At 45.1% G+C, this 11,731-nt stretch overlaps 1 protein-coding gene across 1 annotated transcript; it reads right to left on the reverse strand.

Annotated features, from left to right (window-relative positions):
- Positions 1-4,727: 4,727 nt before the first annotated feature.
- LOC137432295 (cyclin-dependent kinase inhibitor 1) lies at positions 4,728-7,400 on the reverse strand. Its single transcript, XM_068124108.2, has 3 exons — positions 6,696-7,400; positions 5,913-6,028; positions 4,728-5,196 (listed from the first exon to the last, which is right to left on the reverse strand). The coding sequence occupies exons 1-2, from the start codon at positions 7,114-7,116 to the stop codon at positions 5,925-5,927; spliced, it is 525 nt and encodes a 174-aa protein (XP_067980209.2). The 5' UTR covers positions 7,117-7,400; the 3' UTR covers positions 4,728-5,196; positions 5,913-5,924.
- Between the last annotated feature and the right edge of the window lie 4,331 nt (positions 7,401-11,731).

Consider the following 11,731-nt stretch of genomic DNA (forward strand, 5'->3'; position numbering starts at 1 on the left):
GCGCTCAAAGCGTACGCCAGTAATTGATAGCGCTGCGCGTCCTCGCGTTTTGTTCGTAACAAAAGTGTCCGTCGCTCGCTAACCGCTTGTCGGCCTGACAGTGAAAAGGGAACGCCATATGGGCCTCGGTCGCCGGCACAATGGAGTGGGCGGGGCCGCGCACAAAGCGTCGCCTCGGAGCCGTAGGCGGTGGGGCGTAATATTGCCTCGACGCATTTCACGGTGCGCGCATTGTCCCGCGTACACGGCGCATTGTCCCGCGTACACGCCGCGTTCGTTCTTCATTCTTCCCCCGAGGGACATCTGGCCGCGTCCTGCGCCCGCGGTCTCGAGCCGATGCAGCGCGCGGGCCGCGGGGGCTCCGAGAGACCCCTTCGCGGGGATTCCTCGAGTGCAGCTGCGCCGGAGACCCCCGGGCCGCTCGGGAATTGTTCTCTGTCCGCGCCTCGTCCATCTGGCCGCGCTCCCCGAGGGGGACACAAAAGACGGAGCAGATTTACTGTTTCGTCGCCGCGCTGCGCCCGGGGCGCTGGAGCTACCCGCTTGCTGCCTGCATACGCTCACGGGCTTAAGCAAAGCTTGGGCCGTGAAAATGGCGCGACTAATGGCGTTTTCTCTCGTGCTTACATCGGCCATTATACCCGCGGTCCGCACAGCATCTGCGCGTCCCGTGAACGGTTAATTCAGGCTGAAAAAAAGTTACACGTAATGGGAAAATTTTTCACCATCTGCTCAAAGGCAAACGTATAGTCCGACTGGAGTTGAGTAAAAAGTTCGATTCCCATGTCCTTCCCTCGTTTCAATGTCTGTGTTCCCCTCCAACCACGACCTGAATGAACCTCAGACACTCGAGAGGGAAATGTATCTGAATATCTCATAAAGTCTGGAGATGAAACAATGCTTAGGAGATCACAATGAACTTGTACCAACAGCCGGAAAGTTTGTTAAAAGCGATTGATAAAGAGACGACTTGTTTGTATGGGATTGAAAAAGTGAAGAATTGTTTGTATGGGATTGAAAAAGTGAGGAGTTGTTTGTATGGGATTGAAAAGGTGACGAGTTGTTTGTATGGGATTGAAAAAGTGAGGAGTTGTTTGTATGGGATTGAAAAAGTGAGGAGTTGTTTGTATGGGATTGAAAAAGTGAGGAGTTGTTTGTATGGGATTGAAAAGGTGACGAGTTGTTTGTATGGGATTGAAAAAGTGACACCTTCTTTGTATGGGATTGAAGAAGTGACAGCTTCTTTGTATGGGATTGAAAAAATGACGACTTGTTTGCTATGGGATTGAAAAAGTGATGAGAATTTTGTATTGGATTGAAAAAGTGACGAGTTGTTTGTATGGGATTGAAAAAGTGACAGCTTCTTTGTATGGGATTGAAAATATGACGACTTGTTTGGTATGGGATTGAAAAAGTGATGATTTGTTTGTATGGGATTGAAAAAGTGACACCGTCTTTGTATGGGATTGAAAAAGTGACACCTTCTTTGTATGGGATTGAAGAAGTGACCGCTTCATTGTATGGGATTGAAAAAATGACGACTTCTTTGTACGGGATTGAAAAAGTGACGAGTTGTTTGTATGGGATTGAAAAAGTGACAGCTTCTTTGTATGGCATTGAAAAAATGACTTCTTTGTATGGGATTGAAAAAGTGACGAGTTGTTTGTATGGGATTGAAAAAGTGACAGCTTCTTTGTATGGCATTGAAAAAATGACGACTTCTTTGTATGGGATTGAAAAAGTGACGAGTTGTTTGTATGGGATTTAAAAAGTGACAGCTTCTTTGTATGGAATTGAAAAAATGACGACTTCTTTGTATGGGATCGAAAAAGTGACGAGTTGTTTGTATGGGATTTAAAAAGTGACAGCTTCTTCATATGGAATTGAAAAAATGACGACTTCTTTGTATGGGATCGAAAAAGTGACAGCTTCTTTGTGTGGGATCGAAAAAATGACGCCTTGTTTGTATGGGATTGAAAAAGTGACAGCTTCTTTGTATGGGATTGAAAAAATGACGACTTGTTTGTATGAGATTGAAAAAGTGATGATAAGTTTGTATGGGATTCGAAAAAGTGATGAGAAATTTGTATGGGATTGAAAAAGTGATGAGAAGTTTGTATGGGATTGAAAAAGTGATGAGAAGTTTGTATGGGATTGAAAAAGTGATGAGAAGTTTGTGATTTTCACCATCTGCTCAAAGGCAAACGTATAGTCCGACTGGAGTTGAGTAAAAACTTCGATTCCCATGTCCTTCCCTCGTTTCAATGTCTGTGTTCCCCTCCAACCACAACATAAATAAACCTCAGACAGTCGAGAGGGAAATGTATCTGAATATCTCATAAAGTCTGGATATGACACGATGATTAGGAGATCACAATGAACTTGTGGCAACGGCCCGGAAAGTTTGTTAAAAGCGATTGATAAAGTGACGAGTTGTTTTATGGGATTGAAAAAGTGAACATTTGTTTGTATGGGATTGAAAATGTGATGAGAAGTTTGTATGGGATTGACAAAATGAGGACTTGAAAAAGTGATGAGAAGTTTGTATGGGATTGAAAAAGTGACGAGATTGAAAAAGGGACGAGTTGGTTGTTTGGGATTGAAAGTGATGAGAAGTTTGTATGGGATTGAAAAAGCGACGAGTTGTTTGTATGGGATTTAAAAAGTGACGAGTTGTTTGTATGGGATCGAAAAAGTGACGAGTTGTTTGTATGGGATTTAAAAAGTGATGCGTTGTTTGTATAAGATTGAAAAAGTGATGAGAAGTTTGTATGGGATTTAAAAAGTGATGAGTTGTTTGTATGAGATTGAAAAAGTGATGAGTTGTTTGTATGGGATTGAAAAAGTGACGACTTGTTTGTATGGGATTGAAAAAGTGATGAGTTGTTTGTATGGGATTGGAAAAGTGATGAGAAGTTTGTATGGGATTGAAAAAGTGATGAGAAGTTTGTATGGGATTTAAAAAGTGATGAGAAGTTTGTATGGGATTGACAAAGTGATGAGATTGAAAAAGTGACGAGAAGTTTGTATGGGATTGAAAAAGTGATGAGAAGTTTGTATGGGATTTAAAAAGTGACGAATTGTTTGTTTGAGATTGAAAAAGTGATGAGAAGTTTGCATGGGATCGAAAAAGTGTCGAGTTGTTTGTATGGGATTTAAAAAGTGATGAGTTGTTTGTATGAGATTGAAAAAGTGATGAGTTGTTTGTATAGGATTGAAAAAGTGACGACTTGTTTGTATGTGATTGAAAAAGTGATGAGTTGTTTGTATGGGATTGGAAAAGTGATGAGAAGTTTGTATGGGATTGAAAAAGTGATGAGAAGTTTGTATGGGATTGAAAAAGTGATGAGAAGTTTGTATGGGATTGAGAAAGTGACGAGATTGAAAAGGTGACGAGTTGGTTGTTTGGGATTGAAAGTGATGAGAAGTTTGTATAGGATTGAAAAAGTGACGAGTTCTTTGTATTGGATTGAAAAGCGAGTTGTTTGTATGAGATTGAAAAAGTCAGGAGTTCTTCATATGGGAATAAGAAAGTGATGAGTTGTTCATATGGGGTTGAAAATGTGATGAGTTCTTCATATGGTATTGAAAAGGTGCCGAGTTGTTTCGATGGGATTGAAAAAGTGATGAGTTATTCGTATGGGATTGAAAAAGTGATGAGTTCTTCATATGGGATTGAAACAGTCATGAGTTATTTGTATGAGATTGATAAAGTGATGAGTTATTTGTATGGGATTGATAAATTGACGAGAATGAAAAAGTGACGAGAAGTTTGTATGGGATTGAAAAATTGATGAGAAGTTTGTATGGGATTGAAGAAGTGGAGTTTTTGTATGGGATTGAAAAAGTGATGAGAAGTTTGTATGGGATTTAAAAAGTGATGAGAAGTTTGTATGGGATTGACAAAGTGACGAGATTGAAAAAGTGACGAGAAGTTTGAATGGGATTGAAAAAGTGATGAGAAGTTTGTATGGGATTGAGAAAGTGACGAGATTGAAAAAGTGACGAGTTGGTTGTTTGGGATTGAAAGTGATGAGAAGTTTGTATAGGATTGAAAAAGTGACGAGTTCTTTGCATGCGATTGAAAAGCGAGTTGTTTGTATGAGATTGAAAAAGTCAGGAGTTCTTCATATGGGAATAAGAAAGTGATGAGTTGTTCATATGGGGTTGAAAATGTGATGAGTTCTTCGTATGGTATTGAAAAAGTGCCGAGTTGTTTCGATGGGATTGAAAAAGTGATGAGTTATTCGTATGGGATTGAAAAAGTGATGAGTTATTCATATGGGATTGAAACAGTCATGAGTTATTTGTATGAGATTGATAAAGTGATGAGTTATTTGTATGGGATTGATAAATTGACGAGATTGAAAAAGTGACGAGAAGTTTGTATGGGATTGAAAAATTGATGAGAAGTTTGTATGGGATTGAAGAAGTGGAGTTTTTGTATGGGATTGAAAAAGTGATGAGAAGTTTGCATGGGATTGAAAAAGTGATGAGTTATTTGTATGGGATTGAAATAGGGATGAGTTGTCCTTGAAGTCCAGTTGAATCGCTCTCCAAACTCAATGCGCAATCACAGGAAGGTTATCCACCTCAATCTCATCCCCTCCCATGGTGTGGGTGTGTGGTGCTATTTTGGTGTTAAATCCCACGTGTGTGGTGATGATAAAATGAGACAAGGTCCAATGGATGTTTTAGTAGAAAACACCCTCAAGTGACACAACAGACACAATGCAGTTGAAATTTATTACAGGTATATATATGTATATACATAAAGTGTGAGCTCTTTCAGATTTGATACAACATACAAAAGTGCAAACATACAGCAATTCTGCATCTTGTATACATACGTCCCATGTAGTGTTTGTGGACAACTTTACTCCACCCTACACCATGTGATGTGTGTGGATAACTTTACTCCACCTCGCGAACGCGCGACAAAACGCTTCCCCCTTCATGCCCAATCGCTGCATCATGTCCCAAATCCGTGGAGGTTTTCACGCACCACGTGGACTCGTGTGCGAGGTCTTCAGAACACCCCTGGTTTGCAAAACCCTGAAAAGGCCTCACACTGGTTCTTCATTCATTTGGAACTTTGCAGCAGAGTCCTCAAATCGTTGCTGCGGAACTCTCGGGTCGATGTGGAGGTCCTCGCGGTCCCCAAGTCGTTTTCTGTTGTCATGATGTTGATTTGACCTTTTGAAAGGACCAAAGGACAAAACATCGTTTATTAGCATGCTCTACCCACATTGGATGATGCATTAGATACTTCTTTCCACATGCAGTTGAGTTGAGCATGAACACAAGAAAATACCTGAACGCACTCAGTAGAGAGCGTTCGACGACATATCACTCAATGGTGAAGAATCACTTTAAAAATTCTACTAGCTGGATCCGGATCTTCACCAAAATTGAATTAATTCTTCCTCGTCACACACCCAACCGGTCCACCAAGTTTCGTCCAAATCCGTCCACAACTCTTTGAGATATCCTGCTATGTATCGTTTTTGGCCCTATCTCCCAATGGCGAAGAACCACTTGAAAAATTCTAGTAGCCGGATCCGGATCTTCACCAAAATCTAATCATTTCGTCCTTGTCACATACGCTACATCTCTGCCAAATTTCGTCCGAATCCGTCCCAAAAAATTTTGAGATGTTTTGTTCACAAACGGACAGGGATGAAAACATAGCCATATATATATATATATATATGGCTTTTAAGGGGCTTTTAAATGGCATTTTCCCCCGGTTTTTCCAAGCACATCATCAATCCATGGGCTACTACCGCTCACGTTATCATTGTTGGAGATCAACCACGACCGACCATTTCAAACGTACCGAGGAAAGACAATAAAAAGACTGTTCCACGACATTCAAATACTCAGGACACGGTCGTGTCCACCTGTCTTACCTGGCTCAGCCGTCAGTGCATTGCGATTGGCTGGGGCCTGAGCTCGTCCACGCCCCGTATACACGCCGCGGTGTTCTCAAACGGGGATGCAGCTCGCTTCCTTTTCTCGAAGAAATCTGCAACAGGAGGATGCAACAATCAGCGTGAACGTACCTGGTGGAGTCTTGGGATATGTGAACCGAAGGAAGGAAATAAAGAGTCAAAGTTTCTGTGGTTGAACCGACGGAGAAGACCGAGAGGGTCCATCCTGAGATCTCACAGTCCATCGCAACCCTGGTCGGAAATACTAGAGGTATGCAAGTCGTCTACCCTGGGTTTGAATCCCAGCCAAGCTATAAACTGTCATCCAGGTGTTTCACAGGTAGGGTGGATCCGTCCCTCGGATGGACGTTAAGCTGGACTCAGTGGGTAGATGTTGAAGACTCAAACGGCGTCCTTCGCGAAGAGTCGGCGAGCCATCGCCGGCACCCTCAACAAATTCTAATTTGATGCTCTAGCGTTCAGGGGGCACTGCATCAGCGGCATGTACGCCAAATACAAGAGAAGAAGAAGAACAACCGTGCAGCGCATGAATTTAAGGGTCGTCACGTGATTTCAAGGTGAACCAAGCGGTGGACCCCCGTTACACAAGGACTCAAGCAAGGTGTACCTGTACGGTAGTGTACACTCGTGCTACTGAACTGATCAATAGCGTACTCTCGTTCGATTCGAGTGCGAGCGGAATCGGATCCGACTATATCGCGTAATCGAGATCCGATTTCGCGTAATAAAGCGTCGACTCACCTGTGAGGTCGCGGCGGCCGCTTCCCGGCGAGCTTTCTGGGAATGCCGGCTTCCTGGGTCGTCCCGACTTTCTGCGCACCAGACCGGGCTCCGATGCTCGGGTCGCTCGCGCGGTCGACGCGGCGCCGCACGACGCGGGCTTGTAGCACTCGGGGACCACGGACACGGACACGGCCTCCCACAGGTAACGTCCCTCGAGCGTCGCGTCCCTTCGGAAATCGAAATTCCATCGGCAGCGGCTCCGCTCGACCATCTCTCGGAGCTGCGCCCTCAGGTCGGCCCGGGTCGCCTCGTGGTCCACCGGACCGAACAGGTTGCGGCACACGGGCCTCGTGACCACGGGCTCTCCGGGCTGCGCCAAGGAGCCGCGCGGACGCGCGACGCGACAAACACCTTTCTTGGGTTGACGTTGACTTCCCATGTCGGAAATCTCCGGCGAGTCGCGACCCGAGTGCTCCAGCAGTCCCTGCTTCCCGGGGTTTCGATCTACCGCTCGGTGCGCACCCGCTACCTCCTCCTCCGTAGAGCACTTGACACTTATGCCTCGCGAAAGGGGAATTCCGCTACACCTCTTTGACCGCGCCTCGAATCGACCCCCAGGCAGTCGCGCCCCCAACGCCGCGCTAAAGAGGCTGTTTTGGCGCCAAATGACGTGCTTCCTAGCGCCTCCGGCGATTGGTTCGCCTCGCGGGAGTGACGATATTTTCCGCAGGGCGGGGCTTAAGCGTGACGTATCGAGCACCCCACTCAAGAGCTGACCGTTCGCTCCGCCCCTTCGTTCGCTCCGCCCCTTCGTTGGGAACTTTTGTCTGCGGGCTGCGGCGGAGACTCATGTCTCGAACCCTTCCCCCACGGGCGCGAGTCCGGCTAAGTGAGTCACCCAAGCCTGGACCCCTCCCCCATTCGAGGACGACGACCTTTTCCCCTCATTGGTGAACCCGCGTATTTTTATTTTTAAACTCCGTTTGTAGTTAAATTTCGACGTCGAATTGAAAACGCAAAAGTGATCAGAGCCGAATGAGACCAATGGATTGTCAGATGAATGGGAAGTTTCCCACGGAATGGATGATTGTGAATTAGTGGCTCAGTGACGTCACTACCCCCATGGCTCTGCGTCATCGGTTTCGTTGTGACGTTTTGGTAAAATATCTCATTTACGGCCTTTGGTTCATCATCGCTCGAACGCTCCACCGAACGGTCCGAGGGACGATGAATAAAGGCGGGAAACCTTGCATGGCTTTTGGGATCAGGAGTGAATTAGGTAAATGACGTCACGTTTACAGGATTGCCGCAACGTGCGCGTTTATGTGTCAGCACCACGCTGCGCACCTCACGCCACGAGCACAACCTGGTAACCGGTAACCACCGGCATTTGCATCCACTGGAGTTATCACGGCGTACTCGTCGATGCGTCGCCACCCTATGTGCCACGCACCAGGATGACCGGCGAAAGACGTGCTCCACAATGCTGCACCCCCTGCTGACATGGCAACCCCTATTTGAGAGAGTGATGGAGACACCAGGTGAATGCTGTCTGGAACAGCGTTTGTCTGTCCATGTGTATGTCCCTCACAAACGTCCACCAATCAGAGCTGAGGATCTGGTCACATGACAAGGGGACGCGTTTAGTAACCATAATATAACCTTCCATGAAATATAATAATAACCTTCCGTGGAACGTTTTGGGGTCCCAGCAGGTGTCGTAAGGTAAGTAGGTATCAAAAAAACGAAAGTATCAAACGCCTTTGTTAGACCATCGGTCTTGTTTTATCAATTCAGGACGGAGATCGAGGCTCAGGGAAGAGCTCACTGAATGACAGGATCCAGGTACGTGCACCTGAACACGCAAGCAGTAAAATATAACGGTGATTGTTTGGTTTGAATTGCCTTTTGAAGACCATGTCAGAAGAATTGCCTTTTGAAGATAATGTCAGAAGACGTAAAATACCAGCAGGGACCCGTGGAAATTCCACGAAATATAAAATGTGACTTCAAGTCCTCAACTCCTCCCGCCCCTTCAAACCACAAGTCCTCAACTCCTTCCGCCTCCTCAAACCACAAGTCCTCAACTACTCCCGCCCCCTCAAACCACAAGACCTCAACTCCTCCCGCCCCTCAAACCACAAGTCTTCAACTCCTCCGCCCCCTCAAACCACAAGTCCTCAACTCCTCCCGCCCCTTCAAACCACAAGTCCTCAACTCCTCCCGCCTCCTCAAACCACAAGTCCTCAACTCCTCCCACCCCTCAAACCACAAGTCCTCAACTCCTCCCACCCCCTCAAACCACAAGTCCTCAACTTCCACCTCGCAAACCTAAGGTGTCAATCCTCTCCCCACTTCAAGCCTTTAAACCCCCTCCCCACCCGTCACGGTCGCCTGTCCAACTCACAATCCCGTAAGATATGCTGAAAAGATATGTGTCCATGTGCAGTTCATGAACTGTCATGGTCGCTTGTCCAACTCACAATCCCATAAGATATGCGGAAAAGATATGTGTCCATGTGCAGTTCATGGACTGTCATGGTCACCTGTCCAACTCACAATCCCGCGATATATGCAGAAAAGATATGTGTCCATGTGCAGGTCATGGACTGTCATGGTCACCTGTCCAACTCATAATCACATGAGATATGCTGAAAAGATATGTGTCCATGTGCAGGTCATGGACTGTCATGGTCACCTGTCCAACTCACAATCCTGCGATATATGCGGAAAAGATGTGTCCATGTACAGGTCATGGACTGTCATGGTCACCTGTCCAACTCACAATCCCACGATATATGCGGAAAAGATATGCGTCCATGTGCAGGTCATGGACTGTCATGGTCACCTGTCCAACTCACAATCCCATGATATATGCGGAAAAGATATGTGTCCATGTGCAGGTCATGGACTGTCATGGTCACCTGTCCAACTCACAATCCTGCGATATATGCGGAAAAGATATGTGTCCATGTGCAAGTCATGGACTGTCATGGTCACCTGTCCAACTCACAATCCTGCGATATATGCGGAAAAGATATGTGTCCATGTGCAAGTCATGGACTGTCATGGTCACCTGTCCAACTCACAATCCTGCGATATATGCGGAAAAGATGTGTCCATGTACAGGTCATGGACTCTCATGGTCACCTGTCCAACTCACAATCCTGCGATATATGCGGAAAAGATATGTGTCCATGTGCAAGTCATGGACTGTCATGGTCACCTGTCCAACTCACAATCCTGCGATATATGCGGAAAAGATGTGTCCATGTACAGGTCATGGACTGTCATGGTCACCTGTCCAACTCACAATCCCACGATATATGCGGAAAAGATGTGTCCATGTGCAGGTCATGGACTGTCATGGTCACCTGTCCAACTCACATTCCCACGATATATGCTGAAAATATATGTGTCCATGTGCAGTTCATGGACTGTCATGGTCACCTGTCCAACTCATAATCCCGCGATAGATGCTGAAAAGATATGTGTCCGTGTGCAGGTCATGGACTGTCATGGTCACCTGTCCAACTCAGAATCACGTGAGATATGCTGAAAAGATATGTGTCCATGTGCAGGTCATGGACTGTAACCTGGTCATGGACAGACATAACCAGGGGTGAAAGGCAAACAATGTAAGTATTAAATCTTTTGACTTCAGGTATGGACAACCGGTTCGTGAATGACTTGGGTAAAAAACGGCGAATGGCAAACGATGAACCAATAAATTCCACATTCGTGCTCCACCTTCAGTCGAACGTCAGGCATTGACAGCAGGTTCGTGAAGGACTTGCACAAAAAATGGACCCAGTCTAAATGTTGCTTTATCCAGTCAATGGCGAAACTGCAAATTGGGAATCGGCGAATGTCACGGATGGAAACCCTGACGTCATTTCGTCATTCTGCTTTAAATTCAATTTCTCTATATTTTCATTCCAAACAGCATCATTTATCATTCCAATCACAAAATAATACTATGGTATTAATATATCAAAATACGTTAAATCACAATTATATTTGATTTTCCGGATTCAGGAGTTCACTTCCGGATTCAGGAGCAAGATCCGTGTTGATCTCATTACAAAATCATAATTGTATTGAGGAATTTCTGAAACCTCATACCTGCCTTACAACACCTGCTGGGATCCCAAAACATTCCACAGAAGGTTATTATATTTCCTTTTAGCCGGCAAAGCCGGTGTTGTCAATGAACGCGTACGTATTATGTTGAAATAAACAGATTATTCTGGATCCCTTGGCTTGAGAATTTCGAAGCTTTGACGCACCAAATCGCTCAATGGAGGCCGCCATCTTGCGGATGCGGAAGTATGCATAACAAATTTGAAAAAGTTCCATAGGAGTTTGTTTCACCCGTCTTTGTTTGATTCACAATCCTATGCACCTCTAATTTGTAATTAAAATACTTTACGACCAACCTCGGCCCGCACGGGCCTGGTTATCTTAAATGAAAATCGTCACCAAACACCGGAACCAATGAGATTCGAGCATTTGAAAAAATATTTCAAAAACCAAATCACTCAATGGAGGCCGCCATCTTCCGATGCAGAAGTATGCATAAAAAAATTGCGAAAAAGTTCAATAGGAGTTTGTTTCACCCGTCTTTGTCTGATTCACAATCTTATGCACCTCTAATTTGTAATTAAAATACTTTAAGACCAACCTCGTTATCTTCAACGAAAATCGTCACCAAACACCGGAACCAATGAGATTCGAGCATTTGAAAAAATACTTCAAAACAGCTTATTACGCATTTCGGAGGGTGAAAACGGCGTCAAATATTCTAAAATTGACGAATAATTCTTTTTTAGAAATCTCGCGGCCGTCGGGGATAGTTTTTCGCGGCCAGAAATATCCGAAGTTGAGACGGAATTCACCGAATTAATCAAGAAGGAAATTTTATCAATTTTAATCATCCAGAATGCAAATGGTGTCATTTTAGGTCTGAATTTGTGAAATTTTGTGAGCTGACCAATCAGCGATCAGCTTAGGTCAGCCAATCAGCGCCATCGACACGGTTTGATTAACGACAG

This window comes from Myxine glutinosa, chromosome 8 (assembly GCF_964187855.1).
Source record: "Myxine glutinosa chromosome 8, kmMyxGlut1.1, whole genome shotgun sequence".
NCBI classification, from domain to species: domain Eukaryota; kingdom Metazoa; phylum Chordata; class Myxini; order Myxiniformes; family Myxinidae; genus Myxine; species Myxine glutinosa.